This window comes from Syngnathus acus, chromosome 1, assembly GCF_901709675.1.
Source record: "Syngnathus acus chromosome 1, fSynAcu1.2, whole genome shotgun sequence".
Lineage (NCBI taxonomy): Eukaryota > Metazoa > Chordata > Actinopteri > Syngnathiformes > Syngnathidae > Syngnathus > Syngnathus acus.
In genome coordinates, this window is record NC_051087.1 from 10903526 (window position 1) to 10925296 (window position 21771).

A 21771-nucleotide genomic window follows, 5' to 3' on the forward strand; every position below is an offset into this window, starting at 1 on the left:
AAAATGTTACAATTTGACATATAGTATGATTTAAGGAAATTACAAAATCAAATAGTTTCATTACATTTTTATGTGCCAATTTAAATAAAGAGGTGGGCACAATCACACGTCACTCAAAGGGCATACATTTATTGAGTAATGTTTCTTACATACAAATAAAATATATTAATGGTTTATTTTTAAATAAAATAGCTCTTGTGTTTATTTAATATACTAATTCATTCAGACTTCTTTTAAAATATGAAATGCTAATCTGGTCAGTATAAATTTGCAAATAGCCACGAATGGCAAAGTTATAAGTAAGACCATTCAAGTAGTTCATGAACATTCAATAGTGTGCATCTGTTATTCCAAGTTTTGACTATGTTCCCCTGAGTGTCTGACCAGCAGAATTTAACTGCAGGAGACAATTTGCATAGTTTTTGTGTCATCAATCAATCAATTATGCCAGTGTGCCTCTCTCTATAAATCGGGCTTCATCATTAAACCCTATTTGGGGTCATGTTTAAAAAATTAAATAGCAGCCACGTCATTTTCAAATAAATTCCAGGCCTTCGTACTTCACATCTCCAATCTTTGTCTCGGGCATCAGCACCCGACCGTCAAGGCTGAACGCAATGATATAGGAAGCAATCTGGCCTGCGTCCTCCTTAGATTTCAGAGCCAGAACAATCTGATCATCCGTGTCGGGAACAAATTTAAATGAGGAAAAGCCGTGGGTAGGGTTCAGAGGCCCAACACGGCGCGTCGTAATGGTGCTAAAATCCGCCCGGCAGGACAGCAGTAGGTTGGTAGCGCGCCGCTCATCGGCGCTCTCTTCGTAGCGCTCGTGACTGGCGCGGCGAGGCAGGAAGAACCAACGTTGAAGCCGCTCACTCCATGCAGCGGATTCATGGATAAGGTAGCCTGCAGTCGACCAACAATGCACACACGCTGTTGTAAAAATGGATCAACGAGACGGACAATAGCGGAAACTGTCATAACCTGGTGGTTTAATCCCTGCGGCGTTCCGCAGGGCGTTGTAGTGAGGCACCCAGTTTTTATGCTCGACGTCACCGTCGTAACCCACAACCTTCACCCACTCCGGGTGGTGGTTGACAACCTCTCCAGTGGTGGTGGTCCACTCCTTGCCAAGACCGCCAACATACAGGTGCTGGTCTTTCACTGCAAGCCATTCGGCCTTAAAGCCTACAAACGCACACATGAATGTGAACATCTATTATGACTGGTGGCAGCAGCATCTGGACTTTTAGTGGGGGATTTCCCTGACTTAGCGGAGTACTGTAGACTACCCTCATTTAAAACAATGAGTAACAAGTCAAGCCAAACACAGTAAAATAGTAGCAAGTGGCAAACATGTCTGCCTCGCACTTCTAAAGTTTGGGAATCAAATCTCTGCTGACCTTTCAGTGTTGGCTTTGCAATTCTCCTGTACATGCCGCAAAGAAAACTACAACTCACTTCAACATAGTTCCTTGGCACCAAGATAAAGCCAAAGAAGTACTTTGTTTGCAAAAACAGCTAGTTGTTTAGTAAATAAGATCCTACAGCGTAGATCGAGCCAAGCGAGACAGAAGTTAGTTGACTGACCTTTGGAAACAGACCCATCGCCATCAGGCAGGATGACCCAGGGGACCGCCCGCCTGCCATCAATCCTGTACACCACCCCCGTGCGGTCGTCCACGCTGTACAGACGCCCGTTAAACGCCACCAGCTCAGACAACTCCAAACCTGGAGAAGAGACAGTATTATGAAAGGTGGAGGACGCATGGCATCAAGTCGCTCAACCTCGTCCTTTCTCTGCTAGGTGACTCTCCAGTGTGATGGTCTCCTCGTCCCATTCCACATCCAGTGTGTCGGCACTTTCCGAAACAGTCACGTGACCCTTTTTCATGTAGCTGAACCACGTCTGGGCTTTCGGACTACGTGACGCTGTGTCCAAGTCTGCAATGACTCCTATGCGGTACCTGATGCCATTGTTGGTCCTCACTGGCGGACTGAGTGGGTAGGTGTCATTGTAAGGTTTTTGCTTTTTCTGTAGTTGGGAGAGACGCAGGACATTTTGTCTCCGAGTGTCCCAGAAGACGTGGACATCACCCCCATGATACATTTGCAAGCTGCTGCTGTAGGAATGGTTGTCGGGAGCATCCCCGGAGCCTCCCATGCGGTGCAGGTACAACATGAGCACTAAAGCCAGCAGGCTGGCCACAAAGATCGCCCGCCATTTGGGCCTGAAGCGCGAGTCCAAAGTAGCAGCTTGCGTCATGGATGACACGGCCAAGAGGAGGCCTCGGAAGGCGATGCCAAAAGCACTCATAGAAGGATCGTCTTTGCCTTCATTGTACAGTTCAGACTGGCGAGGGTGCAGGTGCGATTCTGGAATGAGAGGTTGGAAAAAAAATAGATTGCAATGGATTTAAAATATGAAACATTGAATTAATCAGACATCTATTCATTGTTTTCATGGTGCATTTATTTAATTCCATATTTAATTAAGGAATAAAACATTTAATTAATGACATTTTAATTCAATGTTTCATGGTGAATTTATTTATTTATTTATTTAATTTGGGCACTTTCTGTCCTCCATAGAAAATGATGACGTATCTTTAAATAACCTGAAGGTTTGTTAGCCTGTTTTCAAACAAATAATGTTTTGTTTGGTTCTGTTTTCCCCTTTTTTTCAACTACAACTCAAAATTTGGAATCGCCCAAAATTACGCTAAACGTCAGTTGCATTTATAATAGCAGCAAATTGGTTTTGAAAAAAAAAAAAAATGTAATGAAAGAGCTGAAAGCAATTTTAGAAAGCGGCCTGCTGTTGACATTGTTCATCCCAAGGCTTTGTAAGACTGCCGACCCGACTATGTTAGCATCTTTCGATTCCTCCCTTACTGACAATAACGTTATTCGGCAAATACATCTTTCAGAGGCAAGAGTGGCAGCGCAAGTCTATGCACACCGATTTACCGAATGAGAATTTCATGTAAAATTGCACATCGTGAAATCATTGTTGACGATAATTGATTGTGGTGCGGTAAAATACTATTTATCAAATTTGTCCACTTCAAGACATAACGATTTCATTTCATGGACACCTTGATGTTGGAATATCATTTCCATTGGTTACCAATGGAATTTTTGCTGTCAAATTCAAACCGTGAGAACAACTGATCCTCTGTGTACTTCTATGCTATGCTTCATGCTCCTTGCACACACGCACGCAACGGTTCTTCAACTGTTCCCACACACGACAGACAAAGAATGCTCTTGTTGTCACTCGTGTAAGCACGACCCATATTTGCCATGACTGCGCATCACCGACTCTGCCCTCTTCTGGCCCCTTCTTGCTGGAACACTGCATCAACAGATAAGATATCATGCTGTTACTACCATCCCTCAAGATCTCTGTCTCTTTCTTTGCGATTGACTACAGGGTGACATCTGCCTGTTGCTCAAATTATAAGTTGGGATAGCGCAATAGAAAATAAATGGGTGATTCTATCCTTCTGACCACGCAGATGGATATTTAAGAAAAAAAAAATCACATAATGCCAATATTAGGCTGGAAAAAACAGTTGTGCATGAAGTTCGTGAATACTTGTGTGACTAAGTTGTGTGTTTTTTGTGCTTCTTGTGAGTTGTGTAACACGGAATGAGGAATTAAGAGGAGATGTGGATAATGGGTGTTTTCTAGAAGGGCCCTCAGTTTTTCTTTAGTCATACTCTGAACTTGACAGTTGGAGACATCAAACCATCCATCCATTTTCTAAAGCACTGTCCTCATTAGGGTTGCAGGTAAGTTGAAACGTAAGAGGCAAGGTACACCAGCCAACTGTGACGAGGTAATATGTTACTCCAAAACATCTTCCAGTAGTCACTAACATATCACATGACCTTTTTCCAGTTAAGTATTCAGACTACAGTTACTCTTCAAATACCAGCAAAAGTGACTGTGCTGGTATATTTACTTCAACTTGATGTTGACGTCAGTAAGTCAAATAGTTATTTTCCCCACGGCTGTCACCAGTGTTATCTAGATATCGTGTGCAAAAATATATTTTTTAGCACATTACGCATTCAAGTCAAAAGACAATGTCCCAAAAGATTGTGTGACTACAGAGGTTCACCAAATTGAATAATTTAGTTATTTAATGTACATTTTAAATGTTGAGTTTTGCCTTGACAAATGTCAAGTAAAAATGATTGCCTTTATTTAACATTTTATTGAAAATGTATTCATTTGAGTGAATTCTAGGAAGAATTTATATTTCAAAAAAGCAAATAGCCCGTTTAGGTTAACACTATCAAAAAATAAAATTTATTCTGAAAATAATATAATATCATATAAAATTAATATAACATAATATAATTATTAAAATAACTTGTAATCTAAGTTACTTTGGAAATCAAGTAACCAGTAAAGGAACAGTTACTTGTGATCAGTGATCTGTAAAGTAATTGTAACTAAATTACTTTGTTAAGCAAACATGCGAACGACTAGTTCCGTAGTTCTAGTCAGCGCGTAGGGATGAATAAATTTTAATAACACGTTCCAAAAAAACATGCTACTTACTGTCCTGATATTTAAGTCACTTCACAGCCGGTGGTGGTTCACTGAAAACGGAAGCTGGATTACAGAAAATCACCCGAGCAGATAAATTATGTTACTACGTGGCACATTTTCAGCTCCTAGTTTAGAAAAAACCAGCAATCCGTTACATTTGTCAGGCTGCCATGTGTCTCATCATCCAGCTACGACTGATCTGAACTTGGAACCGAATCACACAATTGGAGAGAAAGAAGAAAAGGACACAATCGACTACGTGTTTACAGCCAATTCGTGAACGTCGCCATGGCGCTAACGTGAGCCACCCCGGCTTCAACTACAGTTGACGGAGGGTAAACTTCTCCAACAGACCCAGATGGAATTTCTTAAGTAACATAACGATATTTTTTAAAAGCTGTTGGTTTACCTGGCGGAGATGTTGCCGATGTTTCTCCAGGTGCTCCAAGGCGTCTTCATTGAACGCCTCTCGATCCTGTCTCAACTCTTTTCCTTTTTTTTCCCTTTTTTTGTTGTGTACACGGTGGTGTGTAAACCGGCATTACCGCCCCAGTGAACGAACGACCTCCTTCCCGGTAGAAGACAAAAAAAGGGGCGGTGGTTGCTACACTGACTTAGCCCTTTAAAACTAATTAAAGCTTTCATCTGGAATAAGTGTGAATCCGTTACATAATTTAAAGACAACAATTACATCGGCATGTTTTTATTTCAACAACGAAACATATGTGTAAAAATGCAAAATGGCGAGTAATTGTATGCATCTTTTTATTTTATTTAAGCCTTTGATTTAAAAATAGATATTTTATACTGACCATCTCCATTCAATAATTATACAATAAAGATACAGTCTGTGATTAAATTAATCCCTGTATGACACGTGTCATTGATGTACATCAACTCTGCATTTTAATTCTATATTGCCATTGTGTTTTGTTTTCTCCGACAAACTATGACAGTATAATGGCAACATGCTGAATTAAGTGATAAACCTGAAGTGTCTCAGCCTGTTCTTGATATCTAACAAAGCATGGCTGTGCAGACAAACAATTTCAAAACTACAGCCATTTCAGGCCCATCTTGAACACTGCTGTTACAGCACAAAATATAAATGTTAGCCAGATCAAACTATGAACGGAGTCCTGAGCAAAAAAGTGCCAGAGCATACATCAACCAAGAATCCAGTGAATTTGCCCAGACTCCCCCTAAGGATATTACATGGTGATGCAATATCAACACACAAACAAAAGTAACTACAGTGAAGATTTGTATACAAGTTTAACCTGATTCTGGGATTCAATTATCATCAGTTTCCAAATGGGTGCACAAGTCTCCTCAGAGGTGCGTCGATGGATGACACGTCCGCCTCAGCACTTTACCATCATCTTCAACAGGAGCTGCAAGAATAACAGTGATGCCTTCAAAGAAGCTGTTGTGCTGAATGTCAAAGGTTTGTTCTCTTTGGGAATTTGTCGACTAAAAATAGATATTATAGAAATTGGGAATTTATGATTCAGGACTCTTATTGTTACAACTTGTTTCAGTTTAATGGAGTACCTTTGTCAGGTGATAATCTCCATCGACCAGCTGCTCAATGATATTGAAGTGGTCCGTGTTCGACACATCCTCCAAGGTCACATTCAGCCCATTTGCCTTCAGAGTCTTTAAGGGACAAAATTAATAAGTACTTGTCACAGAGAAGTCAGGAAATTCTTAATCATAAGTACAATACTGATAATTGAGCTTTTCTCTTTTAAATTTCTTACATTGTGTTCTTTCTTTGAATAAGGTCAAACTACAGTGGCGCATATAAAAGTCAGTTTATTTAATTGCTTAAAATATTTTTTCAGGGCCCATCTTAAAAAAATATGAAGAACCCCCAGACATGAATAATGAATTACAGATTGCTCACATTGTAGTAATCCTCAGACTGTTTGCGAAACTCGGGCGAGTCGTACTCGGCGACGGCCACGACAAATTGGCAGCTGGAGGAGGAAAGTTTGACCTGAGGAATCAACTTGCTGGGGCTGTTTCTTATGGCCACCTCCCTGCCATCAGTTGAAAAAAAATCTAATTAAAAAATCTCTCATTGAAATGGTGATGATGAACTAAACTAAGCTATCCTAGACTAGACAGTTATATTTACATACTTACTCTGTCATCTTCAAAGGCTCGTTGACGTAGGTAGACAGGATGGGCAAGAGGTCGTAGATACCACTGACAAGAAAAGCGCCTTAAGAGAAATAAAAAAGCGATTCATGTTTCTCTCATTCTGCTTATGACGAGGACACCAACTCAATACCCTGCCCAACCTTTGATTTGAGGTTTGACGCTATACTGCGACCAGTCAGTGGAAAGGACCATCGCAGCCAGATGAGCACCAGCAGAGTGGCCACACAGGTACAGACCGCTATAAAAAGACATCACGCGACTGATAAGTGTCATGTCGTATTTTTCGGGATAACTAGGGCTACCTGATATGAGAATACTGTTGGACGACGGACACAACACTCCTGCGCACTTGAGAGACCATCAGGTCCATATTACCTCAGAGAAGAAGACACACATGATCCTGCTTCTCTGATAGGATGGATTTACACTGCACATGTAAGTCGCCATTGGACAACCATCAGGAATGGACTCTACCTCTCGGGGCGATGTCGTAGCCAACTGCCACCACGACCACACCTTTGTCAATGAGTGGGACTGCCATGAATCCTGACTCCTCCTTACTGTTAAAGCACAATGCATCAGCATGAAAAGAAGAAAAAAATAACTGATTCATCCATTTTTGTATAGCACTTGATATCATTATGGTTGCAGGTGAGCTGCAGCAAATCCCAGCTGACTTTGGGCAAGAAAAATAACACACCCTGGGCTGCGTGCAACTATTATAATTATAATATTATAATTATAGAGTCTCAATTAAAGTAATCTTCAGTGAATTCACATGCATGTTTTTAGAATGTGGGAAAAAGCCAGAGTACCTCAATTAAGGTTATTATACAGTAGCTAATGAAAACTAATCAAATAATTGAAAAAAAAAAAAACCATTTTCATCATGAAATAAAATCAAAACAATAAGGCTTGAAGAAAAACGATATTAGTAAAATTAACTAAAACTGAGTACAGTATAATAATTTACCGAAGTCAAATTCCTTGTTTGGCACGCTCAAACATGGCGAATAAAAAACTCTTGAATCTTGAATAAGAGTGAAATGTCTGTTGGATTACTCAATGGCCTTTGTTTTCATCTTTGTTATTACACAACACTTGAAAAAATCTATATTTAAAAAAAATACTAAAATAAAAAACTAAACTAAAACAAGGCATTTTTGACAAATGTACTCCCACTGTGTGGTCTGAAAACACACAAACTACTACATATTTGTCATGAGAGTCTGGCAAGCAGAACATCATACCTGAGAAACTGCCAGTATCCTCCATGAATGTAAATAACGAGAGGTAAATCTGAAAACCAGGACATCATCATCAAGACTCATTGGACCCGACGTTAGCGAGTCAGGACACCTGCATACCGAGAGAGTTGGTGGTGGGGATGTAGGCATCCAGTTTTTCGCCTTCACCTTCTCCGTAGGGCACGTTGAGTAGAGTTTGAGTCAGGCTGCGTGCACGATCTGTACCTACATGTAAAAAGCAAACAAAGAAAAAAACCTACGTGAACAGGATTTTTTCTCAGTGCAAAATGGCAACTGAGTTTATTGTGGTCACACAGTGCTGGTTGCAACATAGAATAAATGTCCATTCACGGATGACACACTGACATTAATTTTGCCATTCAGCTCTTTGCAAGAGAAAACAGAAGGTTGGACTGAAACAGTGAAAAGTTAGATGTGCATTGGACATCTTAAAGGTCATATTTTAATCTCTTATGAATTTTGAGGTATTTGCAGTGCATACATTTTAGGTTCATCCTCAAATTTCACGTGAAAGTCCAAACATCTCCCACTCGTGAATATCATGACTTTTATGAGAATTAAGAGCTACAGAAACTCAAGACTGACAATATTTCCCACGTCTTTATTATGAATGACATGCCGGCTCGATCTTCTCAACCTGAACAGGCTTCATGTGTGTACATTAGCAACAGTAATACGATCGGGATTATTAAATTTAACTTTAAAAGCGACCGACCTTCCTTTAAAGCCTTAAGATGGGCCTTGATCACGTCGTCTGCCTCCATCCTGTGCGACCACCGGCTGGGTGAATATTGCTTCTCGAGCTCCTGGTTACACAGGCAGCGGTGCAGTATGCTGGTTAGTCGAACCGAGCCCGGTCGCCATGATACAGCACACGGGGCCCGCCATCATTTCGCGGAGTGATACGCTAAACAGGGAAAACAGCGCTCTCCTCTGATATAGTGTGGCTAGCCGCCATGTTAGTCAGGTAATAATTTCGAACACAAATATAGACTTACATCTTTCTTCATAGCAGTCCAGGATGCCATTTTCTTTCACTCGAAGCAGCCTTCTTGAAACTTAACCAAGCTAGGCAACTAGTGTCAACAGCAGTGGGATGACCTATTTTTGGACTTTCGACCCTTGACTCTCACCAAACAGACCATTTCAAAGAGTGTTGACCATATATTTGCCTTCACGGTTTTGTTTACATTGAGAAAGAGAGAGAGAGAGAGAGGGGGGGGGGGGGGTGCTCAACCCTTATTGGCTGGAAAGAGTGACCGTGACCTCCCAGAGGGTCTTCCAATTGGTCGAATGTATTTCCGGTTTAGAATTCAGAACTGGCAGACGTATGGATAGACTAAAAGGCGCGCGCTCGTTTCATTTATTGTACGAGAGCAGCTGCTTGGCGTTACCAAATTTATACACATATCCACCAAGTTGGTGAATGTCTGTATATTTTTTTAACTGTCTGTTTTTTGGTTGGTCCTAAAAGAAATGGAGTGTGTGGATTTTCCTAAAGTTTTTCCGAATTCTCCGAGGAAAGCCCAGGGGCAAATCCAGGTTTGTCTTTGTTTTCGTTCAAACGAACCAAATTATTCAATGTAACCCTTTTTTTCAAATTTGTGCCAGCTATGTAGTTGCACTATTCCATGATTTCCTTAACTATTGCTCAGTGTCTCTGTTTATGTTTTTTTCCCCCCGCAGGTCATATTTGGACCGATGTTTTCAGGCAAAAGGTAATCTTAGTACAATATGTTTTGTTTGACCTCCTTCATCTCGTTTCTTGAATGGTTGTTTTTGAAAATGTGTGCTGCAACAACGACTTTTACAACAGTCCCGCCAATACTGACATCCGGTATCTGTATTGGCGGGTCAGTTATCTGCGATATTGTGTCTCCAACGCTCACGAAATTGATTTAATTGTTACTGTTGTATTCAAACCAAACTGTTAATATATGTTAACCTAATTTACTTGTCAATACTGGATTCAAATCAAACTGCTATCAATTGTTATCAAACTTCCAGAGAACTAGTCATTTCTGTATTCAAATCATATGTTATCCTGTGTCAAATTTATGTTTCCCTTGTTTCTTCCTTTTTTTCCTCGGTTATGGTGGAAATCCTTGGTTGAAATCGGGACGGGACTAGATATAAGCAGAATTGCTTCAACCCGCTTCCCTTTTCGACAAGTCATGTAAAACAAAACGTGAAATGAAGTTGTAGTAAGTGTGTTGTACTTGCCGAAATAAACAAATTAAAGAAATCACATAACAGTCATGTCATTCAACTTTCTCTCCGGCTCGCTATCGCTCAAATATGCTCTGCCAATCGTTCTCAAACTTTTTAAACTAAGCACCACCTTCCAAAATACCACCCCACCATTAGGACCAACATCAAAATCCAGTTAGTGTACCTTTATAAACGACTCCATGTTGTAACATTACTGCATAACTGACATTATGCAGTTTGAACATTAACAATGTGCTTAAATTTAGCAAAAGGGAAAGTTATAAGTTGTGCATTGAAGTTAAATAACTGCATTGTCCTTGAAATAATAATGTCTAAATATTTTTGTCTGTACTTACAAATTAAATACAACTATACTTTCATTGAAAGTTGGTAAATTACTGTACGAGATTTAGAAAAAAAGCTAAACAGGCTTTATGCAAAACTGTAATCTTCCTTCTAATATGTTTGACTGTATTGAATACATTAGATCTTATAAATTGTATTTGTGTTTTTAATACAGTAATTGTTTTACATGATACCACAAGTGGTAATTGCAGCACACTTTGAAAATCATTGCACAATGCATGTGGAATGTGCTACAATGCTTTGTGTTTGTAACTTAATTAACTAAGTTAATTAACTAAACCGGTGTCTGATTTTTGCAGCACTGAATTGATGCGAAGGGTGCGGCGTTTCCAAATCGCCCAATACAGCTGTTTATTGATCAAATACGCCAAAGATACACGTTATTCGGACATAGGCATGGCCACACATGATAAGTAAGTATCTGCTATGTCTTGCAAAACTATTTCCTTGATGAAAGATGACCCGTAATATAGCAAGGTTAGTTTAACTGTTGGTAGATATAAATGCTTAATTTAACATAACAATTGCATGTATTTGGCTTGATTGAGGAGAGTAGATCATGCAAAGATTTGACTTGCCCTTGTACGTCTCTTAGAAACACAATGGAGGCAGTATCTGCAAACTCTCTGAGAGATGTACGGTCATTGGCACTGCAAAACTGTGTCATTGGAGTTGATGAAGGGCAGTTTGTAAGTGTACCTTTTTTTTCTTCGCTATACTGTTTTTTTTTGGGGGGGGGGGGGTAATGAGTAGCAATAATAGATAGTGAAGGATGCAATTCATCAAAATTTAATCGGGATTTTGATCCCTCAATATTTTGATCTCAAGCTCAACATTCTTGTTTACTCTTATTTCATTGCATGCAAGCATGCTGCCACACTGCCACTGAATGGCCAATGTGTGCACAGCAGGAACAGCTGTTTTTTTTCATTTACTTTGTTAAAATTAATTTTCTGGTTCTTTCAAGTTAGATTTAAAGTTAAGTTTTCAAGTGTTCAAGAATTTCTTTTGTTATACCACACATTTCCCCTCATGATGTGGCATGAAATATGATATTTGAGGCCCCAAGTTAGCGGAGTAAATCCCAAAATAAAAATAGAACAACTACGTGATATAATAGTAATAATAATAATAAACCTGAACCTTGATTTTACACCCTTCGATTCGACGCGACTTTCTGTCCAATGCGGTTTGGTCATGGACCCTAATTTCTTTCATCGTAAATACATTTCCAAGTAGTATTTTAAATGGACGATATAAGGACCGCACAAAACTAAATGACGCGTAAACCTTAGTGCTAGAGATTTGATGAATTTCCGTGACCAATTTAAAGGCATTTGATAAGTCGGGCTGTTTGATCTTTATAACTGCTTTAATACAGTAATACAGATAGCAGTAATTGGACCATAATTGGATGCAATAAGCAAAGTGCGATCTGCTTGCAACAGAGACAACTTGACAGCATTTGACTTTTGCGGTTATTTTCACTTCGCCAGTCAACAGTTGTGCCTCTTTTTTGTGCCATTGCAGTTCCCAGACACGGTGGAGTTTTGTGAGGAGATGGCCAATTTGGGCAAGATCGTAATTGTCGCTGCCTTGGATGGGACCTTCCAGAGAATGGTGACTTTCTTTGTTCCTGAAAAATCCGCATCATTGTCTTGTGAAAAATGTGTTGACGCATTCAACGGTTAAGGTGGAGTAAAATGTTTTTTTCAATGAGCTCATTGTTCCTCACAAAGACATTGCTGTTCTAGCCAATGATTATATCTGCATTTTGTCAAGTACTCTCTTGTGCATTCTTTTTTTGTGTAGCCATTCGGAAACATCCTGAACCTCATCCCTCTGGCGGAAAGCGTGGTGAAGCTTCACGCCGTCTGTATGCAGTGTTATAAAGAAGCAGCCTACACAAAGAGGATTGGAGCGGAGAAGGAGGTGAGCATACACATAAGAAAATAAATGCGCAGGGGTCATTTTGTACTTAATACTTATCACATTTCCTGCGAAACAAAGGTGGAAGTGATTGGCGGAGCTGACAAATACCAGGCAGTCTGTCGAAAGTGTTACGGAGATCTGATGGCGACCAAAGAAAACCGACCTCCCCTCAGGGATGATACTCCTCAAAATGCACTTAATGGAAAACTTGTGGACTCTGGGATTCCCAGGAAGCTGTTCTCTTCCCTCCACCTCTGACCACTTACACACACACTTGCTGAAGTATGGAGGCTGTTGTGTGTTTTAAAGTAAAGTCTCGTTACTTTCCACACAGTTCCAATTTAATAATTACATTTGTGGTTAAGTCATGTTTCTTAAATGCTGACATGAAAGAAATATGGAGGTTTCTGATCATAGTGCTTTTAGTGCTGATTATGTATTTATAAATTAGCAATGTAATCACTTCAAGCACTTTGGTATTTGTATGTTTAAACCTGTTTTATTTGAATAACTTAAGGGTATTGATTTGAGGGTTGTGTCTTTTTTATGGCTTTTGTTTTGAACACAAATTGGTTAATTTTGTCTTTCCTTTTGTTTGTAAAGCTTAGGTTGCATGTTATTAGATTGGGTGAATTTCTGTTTTGTTTAATCTGCCAGTTTTTTTCGAAACAATTCTGCCTTTTTGGTGTTTTAATGGTCAGTATTAACAGGGAGATTTATTAAAGATGCCATGCATGTTCTTGATGAGATTTAATACGTTATAGCAACACTATCTCTTCATAGACTGGGCTTTGGTTTAAAATTGAATTGAGAAAATAATTTGGCTCTGAGTGATCTTTATTGTTTATGAATTGCATAAATTGTGACAGTACATATTGTGGTGCCACTGTTTCGACACTTGTTTTTAGAATTTCATGGCGGACCGGATCTAAATTTATGGTCTGTAGTGAACTTCAGTGTCTGCCTTGTACTAGCAGCCCAATATAATGTGCTTAAAAATCCTCCCTGTGATGCTGTTTGGCCTGTAGTCTAGTAAAGCAACTCAAAATACACTTTGTATTGGATTTAAACAAAAGGTTGATTAACTGTAATTATGTGTCACATATCAAATTGGTGTAATTAATTAGTCATAACTTGGCATTGTGAAAGGTACTAATTTGGGGTGTGGCTATGTTTGTCTTTTAACTGGAAAGGAGAACGTGGCTGAAGACAAAATGAACTTCATTCATCCCCAACATTTTGACAAAAACCAAATTAATTCATACATTTTTCTCAATACAATGTCCATATAATGTCAGAAAGAACAGGAATCAGTTAAGGTCGAAAATGAATATGCATAATATTTCTCTAAATGTATTTAACAAGTTATGTCATGGTCTTGTCATTCCCAGATTTTAGTACCCCCTCAAAATAAAACTCACACCAACTTGTATCTTGGCTAGGTTACAAGTAATTGATAAAATACTTGTTGGCCATAAAGGAATCTAAAATCAATATTGACATTCTCGCACTAAGCTACACACTGCAGGCGATCTGTTCCATGCCTGCACAGGCTTGACCAACTAATATAGTACTGTAATTTATTTTTTTCTGGAATGTGTATTTAGTGAAGTGCAGCTATGGAACATTGCTTGAAATTATTCAGTTTGTCTTTGACCTTAGATATTTCTTTCTACTCTTTCAAAAGGCAAACGTGTTTTCATGTTTCTTATTGAGGTAACCCACAATAGTACCAACATGATTTAATTCTAAGTTCAACATTCTGTTAAATATAGATCCAAGTGGGGATGTTGCCATCACAATATATAACCAGGCGGCACAAGTAGAAATGTAAACACACATTGTTATTTGACACTGAGAAACGTCAATGTCAAGCGTACAGCAGTTAGGCTCAACGTCAAAATGAGTTTGCATGAAGACTGGGAATGTTCTTTGCTCCAAAAGAGGCACTTCTCGTGTTAATTAGTTACTATTCACTGCTTGCACCTTTATCTGCATTCCCACTCACTATCTTAATTTAAACCCCAAGTGTACAGGCCACACAACCAGGTATTTTTGAATGACGCCTTTTGTTTTTTGTGACAAAGGACAAAAAAAGGCTATGAAAAAGAACCCAACTGTGTCAAAGATATTTTATGATATGACTGCACAATGTCAACACGAAACAACAAGCAGTTGCAAGCAATTTTCCAACGATATTGCCATAACTACTTTTACTCAGAGTAATCAATACCTTGTGAGTTGTGTACGACTAATGAAGACAATTCAATTAATGGGAGATGGAAAGTAAGTAGTGTTAAACACTACACAGCAATTAAAATGTCAACAGTTTAACCATGAAATGTGTACAAATGTGAGAGAAATGTGCAGTGCTGATCTCACCAAGTGTAATTGGCAGTCACGATTACTCTAAAATTGTGGGTACATTCCATTTGCATGTCAGCCTGCCTGAGGTAAGTGTTGTGTCATAGCACAGAGATCAGCTGAGCCAAAGATCACATCTAGTGTCTATTGTCCGATGTGAAGATCTGATCACAAACCAGAGAGCCTCGACCCCTTGCGGTAATCCGCACTGTCCCTCCTATTCATTTGCGTGCAGTTCTTTAACTTTTCAGGTTTAACAATTAGAAGATGTTAAAACCAATGGGATGCCATATCATCGACGGAGACACGACTTGGAGAAATGCTGGAGCTGCTCCTAAGAGCCAGGGGCTTTGTTGTGGTTGCCCTACACATCAGTAATTGGGCGGCTGATAGCCGGGCGTCGGTTCCAGGTTTGGGGTGAAGGTAGGCTGCTGGCTCAAGTCGGGATAGGCGCTATAGGTGGTGGGGGTGTATGGCGTGGGGTTGTAGGAGGCGGGGGCGTAAGTCGGCGGGTAAGGCGTGCGCTCGTCGATAGGTTGCTCAGTATAAGCCGGGATGGTGACGTCTTCAGCGCCTCTACGGAAACGACCCAAGGCGAAGTAGGTTAGGATTCCCTGTGTAATAAAACATCAGAGATTGGGGTCAATATGAGGCTAAGGGGTTCATAATCCCCCCATCCTTGGTGTTGTCTGTGGACCATCTGGCTCTTGCCAAGTTACTGCTGTACCACTCTGACGTACTAAATAACTTTGTCTCTTGGTTGACGTACATTCTATCACTTCAACATATTTCCTTGACACCAATTACTACTTTCCTACTAGGCAGGGGCTTTCGCACTATCCTGTAGCAACTTAACAAAGAGCACAAAAAAACACAAATAGGTCAATTTGTGAATCGTGAACTACGAGCAGACGGGTTCACTGTATTAACATTTATTGTCGATTGCCCTTTTTGGGAATACCAGCTCACGGGTGCCAGAACTATGTTGTCTTTTTTGTTATTTAGATTGAGAAAGGAATGTGCAGTGTGTTTGGACATGAAAGCTATTGTATGCTCACTTTTAGAGGAAAAAAAATTAAAATAACACAATGACCAAAAGAATTGTGTGAAAAAAGAAGGTGGGGAAAAAGACCATATTTGGACAAAATGGATCTCCACCCAACAGCGACGAAATGCGAAAAGACTCAGTATTTCTTGTTAGTGGCTGCTGAGTATTTGTAACACAAAACTGCCTTGCTCACCCAGGTAGCGATGGAGAAGAATGAAAAGGCCACTGTTGCTCGTGCAGCATCCTGGGGGATTCCACTGACGTCGTGTGTGCGACTCCATTGGCTGGCCAACAAGCAGAAGCACACGAACCACATAAAGCTCCATGCCCCTGAGAAGAACACAGCAACTCCATAAGAAAAATCAAACCTCACTGATCTCTAAAGACATCAAAAAAGAAATGCCAAAATGAAGTTTGATTCAATGTCTGTTGTCCATTGAATAATCTGATACAATTTTATTTTGCATGAATATGTATTACAAAACCAATTTCCCCATTTACTGTTTGTTTATCATTTAGTGTTTAAAAATAAAAAAAGTATGTTATATAATCGCAGCGCAACAAGCCAACATTTTGCTTGACATCTATGCAAATGTATACTATGTAATATTTGTACCTTGAATAAGTTATCCATTCCTAGTTATCACATTTATTTTACATTACAGTGATCCCTTGCCACGTCGCACTTCACCTATTGCAGATTTGCTATTTCGCAAGTTTATGGGTAACGGGAGAACGGAGTATAAATACACACTGAATAAATACACGGGGTGTGCCTCTGAGCAATGACTGAGAACAAATGAGGAAACGCACCGGTGCAGTGCAGGAGTCGGAACAGCGGCAATGAGCGATGATAGCGCGGGGTGTGCCTCTGAGCAACGTGCGTCACTACGGACATAATGGAGTTCAAGCGCAGGATCAAGCGCAGGAGGCGGCAGCCGGCCACGCACGAGGGAAGAAGCACCAACTGGTGCAGGAGTCGGGACATGTCGTATGTTTTTTTTATTTACTGTAAAGGTACAATACATGCACAGAATTTTTCTTTATTGTGGGTGGTTCTGGAAAGCATCTCCCGCCATAAACAAGGGATCACTGTATCGTATATGACTATTTTTTTGTTTCCATGAAGAATGTCTTACAAACACCGCCATGTTCAGCTGATAAATTTAAAGAGAATCTGTGCGGTCATTCTCACTTTCCGCCATGCTCACTCAGCATCATCTGCTGCTGATTGCAACAATGAAGAATACGTTTTGTCCTGCAAGGATAACAGTGAACGGTTTGTCTCGCTTTACTGGAGACTAAGGCTCTCTGTATGAGATCGGGTGTCAAGGGAGTGTTGGGCCAGCAGTAAATCGGCAAAAAGAAATTGTGGCTTCCAGCATCTCTCGATACTTTCAGGACTACTATTGTGTTAAGGGAAAAAAATCCCTAGGATATATGGTCTCATTAAAAATAACAAAATTGGACATACATATGTTTTTCACAGGACAGTGACATTATACACTTTTTTGTAGATTCTTATAGTGATCCATCCATCCATCCATCCATCCATCTATCCATCCATCCATCCATCCATCCATCCATCTTCTGGAACACAAAAAAACGAACCACCAAAATGGTTTCACTATTAAAGGCATGACAAAACTGACGCTCTCACCAGAGAATCCCAGGTCAGCCATCACAGCATATTTCCTATGCTGTGCGTTGCTCATAAAGGGCATGTAAACATCCAAAACCAGAAAGGCCACACAGGCGAGGAAAGCAATCACACCGATGCCCACGGCGTAATGACATGCTGAGTCGCTTTGGTTGAAGATGCACTTTGGCTCAGCACTGTAGACTGGGTTGATGTAGCCCTCTGTGGTGATGCAGGCGAAAACCACAATGGCAAAGAGCTACGGTGAGACAAAGAAATGAGACAGGTTAGAAAATACATCGAAGGAACTTAAATAAAGATGTCGTTTTTCCGACCAAACCCGAAAAACCAGTCTTAGTTACAACACACTATGTACAAAATGCTTTCTGAAAAGTTCAACTCCAGTATTTGCCAACTACCGTAATTTTCGGACTATAAGTCGCGTTTTTTTTTCATAGTTTGGGTGGGGGGGCGACTTATACTCAGGAGCAATTTATATACATATATATGTTTTTTTTCACTTTTTTGGGCATTTTATGGCTGGTGCGACTTATACTCCGGTGCGACTTATAGTCCGAAAATTACGGTACTTACTAAAAGGTAAACAAATACATACAGATGTGATACAGTTGACATACAATTTACAAGAATATATTATCATTTTGATGAGATCTTAATGTTTATTGGCAGCAGGTAACATTGGCTGACAGTTGTAGTAGTGGTGGAATTTTCATTTGGACATTTTCTAACAGCAATCTGCCGATTTAGCACTTAAATAATATGGCGATTAACTTTGGTTTACTGGTTCCCTGGGGCCATCCCGTGATTTGTTGCCATCCATATGAGTGAACCACCTCACCATGTGACCTAGTTCTAAGTGCTGCTGCCAGCCATGTGACTCCAGAGACAGCAACGGTTCCTTAATAATGCTCAAAATGAGGTCCGGGAGGAGGACAGAGAGGGGCTTTTGGACTGGTGGGGAGGAGGAGACATTGAGCTGCTGGGTGGAATGAATATGTGGAATGTTAAAAAAGGGCACGACTATTGCAAATTATTTAAGTACAGTAAACTGAAAAGTATTTATATGTTGAACGGCCAACCTTTTCCCATTGTGATCAACTATAAAAGTACAGTTGTACCTTGACTTAAGAGTGTCAGTATCTTATAGATTGGCCAATTCTAACTTTTTTTGCGTGTTTTTGTCCATACATTTCGCTCTCTTGAAAAATAATACTGAAAGGCAAAGTATTGTAAAACAGTTAAATGTCTTTAATTCATATATTTGTTGGAATTAACGACAAAATAAGTTAATATATTCAGTATGTATTCTTAGAATTTTTTTTCTTTCAAGTGCCAAGTGCACCCTTATGCTTGAATTTGGTGATCCTTAAGAACAGTCCATGGCAAGTATAGAAGTCCCATAATACAACACCAATCAGGTTCTGATCAAGCAGGCTGTTTTTACCCAATCACACCCTTCCAGGTTTCACTGTCTTTTTTTTTTTGTTTGTTATCAGGGTAAACCCCAACATACAGGCACCTAGCCTAGTAAATGTACGCTCACTCCTGCTTGGCACCTCTCACTGTGGGCGATTCTAGAACGAGATGAGCCAAACTAGAAAGAAAGCTTAGCCAAGCAGAGATATCATCTTACCTGCAAAAAAGCTTCTGTTTACAAGTGACACACACACACACACACACACATCACCAACTGTGTATCCCCATGCACACAATCACACACAGCTAAACAGTTCCAAGCACATTGTGTCCTCATGGGTAATATTTTTAACTTGGTGACACAAGTCTGTGAAATTCACTACTGAGAGCAAGCCTTGGACGTTTGGCATTGGAATGAAAGCGCTGCGAATAGTTCAAACATTAAGCCTACAACCTGCTTCCTCACATCAGTCAGGGTAAAGACAGCATGCATTATTTAGCTTGCCAGGTTGTGGTTACTTTTAGATGTTCTATAATTGGACCTAGACCACTGACTTAAAAAAGCATAACAGATGACCAGCAGTGTGACACTTCCCAGAATCCTTACAGGTGTGCCAGGGGAAATAATGTCATTATTTTGCCCCAAATGGATTATTTACTTACTAAAGTTACATCTGTGCCCACCAGTCTATGACAGCAACATATACTGACAGGCACAACAATTAAATGCCCTTTTGCCAGATGGAAAAAAGGTATACTTAACCTATTTATCCACCTGTTGACATTCATCCAACAAAATAAGCGGTGGCTTCCTGTGACAACCAGATTTGTGTTCAACTAAACCGGCCCGTATTTCATAATAACAGACTCAGAGAACTTTATTGATCCTAGGCGTGATCCGGGTATTTCTTGGCGGCTTCCTGGTTAAGCTTCAATGACATACGACATGACCAATATGTTTTCAGACTACCGTATTTTCCGGACTATAAGGCGCACCTAAAAACCTAAAATTTTCTCAAAAGCCGACAGTGCGCCTTATAGTCCGGTGCGCCTTATATATGGACCAAATTCCTAAATTTAAACAGGCCCAAAGCATTGTGTCATGAAATCAATCATAAGTGGCCCGCTGAAGACTATGAATCATGAATCAAAAAGACTATGGATCATTATTTTGTGATTATAAAGTAACTTGTTGCGTCTGAAGTTGAAATAAAAAAGATAAAATGGAGAATGATTTGATTTGGTTGACAAAACTGACAAGATGCATTAATGGTGCGCCTTATAGTCCGGTGCGCCTTATATAAGGACAAAGTTTTAAAATGGGCCATTCATTGAAGGTGCGCCTTATAGTCCGGTGCGCCTTATAGTCCGGAAAATACGGTACTTGTAAGAAACAAAAATTGTTATGTTGAGATAAGAGCAATACAAGAGAATTGTTACAAGCTACAAGCTGATTTGTGGCTGTTGTGTCTTGTAATCTCGGCTATTTTAGATCTATCTTTTCCTAGTCTAGACAACAGTTTGATGTTATTTCATATTATCTTTGCACTGGTGTGACATAACCAACAATCAATATCTGAGCTGTAATAAAACAAGGAATTAAAATGTATAGAAACACAGGAGAAAACGCTGGGGGAAATTGTATTGAGTGGGGGAAAATGTAGTTATCTTGTAAATAGTGAGCTTGCAAAAGTCAGTCTTTGTAAAACCTAAAGATTGGACTGTGACTAAAAACTCAAACTTGTTTTCAAGTGTGAGCAGGTGCAAGATGATACTGTAGTTTTCCGAGGGTCTTTTTCAAATCTTGTCAGTCTTCCAACATGCAGGTAGCCGTATTTTTTTCAGTTATCAATTGCAAATTTAGCCTTTTCCATTTCACAAACTAACAATGTAGCAAAGCTATGAGAAAATGTTTTAAATACCATAAAAATCGAGCCAACACTACTTTTCTTTTTACTTTTGAGTGCAGCAGTTGAATCAATACTTGCACATTTACCACTATTTAAAAAGTTAGATCTACTTTTAAGTACAGAGTGGGCCACGTCTGGCTTTTAAATGTCACTCAAGCAGACACACACATAAATAAATAAATAAATAAATGTTCCGAATGAAGCATTTGAAAGCGAGTCGTAGAATGATCGAGTACACGCGTGCCTACTTTGTTTCATTGGAAAGCATGTTTTGAACAGCTGCAGGCAACATGACGCCTCTCAAGACGTTGCCTTGCGCTTGTATCCGAGCTAAGCCGTAAAAAACACACTCTGGTATTGCCGCACCTGTTCGCAAACCACGCCGACTTTTCTTCTTTTGTCAACATCAGGGCCCCCTGCACACTATTTTCCACATGCAACTACTCACCCAGCTTAATAGCCGCACGATGGTTTGCGGTTGTCGGGCAAACTTTGCAATGTCCAAACCTCCTCCGGCGAATGAAACACCGTGCGCACTCGTAGATCCGGTCTCCTCCATGTCTTGCCTTTGACAACCAACTCTCTCTTTCTGTCGCTAGCCAAGTCGGTTGCAAATTCGGGAGTCTTGAACGTGACAAGCAAAATACCGCCTCCTCATTGCGCCGCGACGCCTGATTTGACGCTGGAGTTGAGTTGCGGAGTCACAAGGGGTGGAGAGTTGTCCACACCGGTGCCAGAGGAGGACCGCCTGACGTCTTGCGCCTCTGCTGTACAGTTTACGCTCATTCATCATTCAAACAATGTACACGGGAAATAATATCACAACTTATGAACAGCTTGCAGACAAAGTTTATTTAAAG

General features: G+C 40.0%; 4 protein-coding genes across 7 annotated transcripts; 1 reads left to right on the forward strand and 3 right to left on the reverse strand.

The window, feature by feature from the left end:
• Positions 1–109: 109 nt before the first annotated feature.
• cant1b (calcium activated nucleotidase 1b) lies at positions 110–5137 on the reverse strand. 2 transcript variants are annotated; one of them, XM_037242995.1, is made up of 6 exons: positions 4977–5131; positions 4577–4617; positions 1789–2376; positions 1591–1731; positions 985–1188; positions 110–906 (listed from the first exon to the last, which is right to left on the reverse strand). In XM_037242995.1, the coding sequence occupies exons 3-6, from the start codon at positions 2315–2317 to the stop codon at positions 536–538; spliced, it is 1245 nt and encodes a 414-aa protein (XP_037098890.1). In that variant the 5' UTR covers positions 2318–2376; positions 4577–4617; positions 4977–5131; the 3' UTR covers positions 110–535. The 2 variants fall into 2 exon arrangements, with proteins under 2 accessions (XP_037098890.1, XP_037098804.1); XM_037242909.1 differs by lacking the exon at positions 4577–4617 and having other exon boundaries at positions 4977–5137.
• A 178-nt stretch (positions 5138–5315) lies between these two features.
• Positions 5316–9153, reverse strand: afmid (arylformamidase). Its single transcript, XM_037245199.1, has 11 exons — positions 9003–9153; positions 8720–8810; positions 8104–8208; positions 7987–8035; positions 7211–7296; positions 7039–7111; positions 6877–6974; positions 6719–6797; positions 6477–6612; positions 6122–6226; positions 5316–5961 (listed from the first exon to the last, which is right to left on the reverse strand). Exons 1-11 carry the CDS (start codon positions 9030–9032, stop codon positions 5932–5934), a joined length of 882 nt encoding a protein of 293 aa, XP_037101094.1. The 5' UTR covers positions 9033–9153; the 3' UTR covers positions 5316–5931.
• A 189-nt stretch (positions 9154–9342) lies between these two features.
• Positions 9343–19270, forward strand: tk1 (thymidine kinase 1, soluble). Of its 3 annotated transcripts, none has more exons than XM_037245666.1 (8): positions 9343–9546; positions 9691–9722; positions 10881–10994; positions 11177–11270; positions 12112–12201; positions 12394–12513; positions 12592–12787; positions 19246–19270. In XM_037245666.1, the coding sequence occupies exons 1-7, from the start codon at positions 9481–9483 to the stop codon at positions 12769–12771; spliced, it is 696 nt and encodes a 231-aa protein (XP_037101561.1). In that variant the 5' UTR covers positions 9343–9480; the 3' UTR covers positions 12772–12787; positions 19246–19270. The 3 variants fall into 3 exon arrangements, with proteins under 3 accessions (XP_037101561.1, XP_037101548.1, XP_037101526.1); XM_037245653.1 differs by having other exon boundaries at positions 12592–12791; positions 19246–19268; XM_037245631.1 differs by lacking the exon at positions 19246–19270 and having other exon boundaries at positions 9344–9546; positions 12592–13388.
• Positions 14172–21540, reverse strand: syngr2b (synaptogyrin 2b). The gene is made up of 4 exons (XM_037245612.1): positions 21360–21540; positions 17586–17823; positions 16119–16255; positions 14172–15491 (listed from the first exon to the last, which is right to left on the reverse strand). The coding sequence occupies exons 1-4, from the start codon at positions 21468–21470 to the stop codon at positions 15249–15251; spliced, it is 729 nt and encodes a 242-aa protein (XP_037101507.1). The 5' UTR covers positions 21471–21540; the 3' UTR covers positions 14172–15248.
• Positions 21541–21771: the final 231 nt, after the last annotated feature.

Excerpts from the sequence above, each read along its gene's own strand:
- tk1 (XM_037245666.1), top strand. The coding sequence starts at position 9,481 with ATGGAGTGTGTGGATTTTCCTAAAGTTTTTCCGAATTCTCCGAGGAAA. Across the intron at positions 9,723-10,880 it reads CCGATGTTTTCAGGCAAAAG|CACTGAATTGATGCGAAGGG; the intron begins GTAATCTTAGTA and ends TGATTTTTGCAG. Across the intron at positions 10,995-11,176 it reads GGCATGGCCACACATGATAA|AAACACAATGGAGGCAGTAT; the intron begins GTAAGTATCTGC and ends TACGTCTCTTAG.
- cant1b (XM_037242909.1), bottom strand. The coding sequence starts at position 2,317 with ATGAGTGCTTTTGGCATCGCCTTCCGAGGCCTCCTCTTGGCCGTGTCA. Across the intron at positions 1,189-1,590 it reads CGATGGGTCTGTTTCCAAAG|GCTTTAAGGCCGAATGGCTT; the intron begins GTCAGTCAACTA and ends GTGCGTTTGTAG. Across the intron at positions 907-984 it reads CGCAGGGATTAAACCACCAG|GCTACCTTATCCATGAATCC; the intron begins GTTATGACAGTT and ends GGTCGACTGCAG.
- afmid (XM_037245199.1), bottom strand. The coding sequence starts at position 9,032 with ATGGCATCCTGGACTGCTATGAAGAAAGAT. Across the intron at positions 6,975-7,038 it reads CAACAGTATTCTCATATCAG|CGGTCTGTACCTGTGTGGCC; the intron begins GTAGCCCTAGTT and ends GTCTTTTTATAG. Across the intron at positions 5,962-6,121 it reads GAGATTATCACCTGACAAAG|CTCCTGTTGAAGATGATGGT; the intron begins GTACTCCATTAA and ends TTATTCTTGCAG.
- syngr2b (XM_037245612.1), bottom strand. The coding sequence starts at position 21,470 with ATGGAGGAGACCGGATCTACGAGTGCGCACGGTGTTTCATTCGCCGGA. Across the intron at positions 16,256-17,585 it reads GGCTGACCTGGGATTCTCTG|GGGCATGGAGCTTTATGTGG; the intron begins GTGAGAGCGTCA and ends TGTTCTTCTCAG. Across the intron at positions 15,492-16,118 it reads TCTTCTCCATCGCTACCTGG|GGAATCCTAACCTACTTCGC; the intron begins GTGAGCAAGGCA and ends TTTATTACACAG.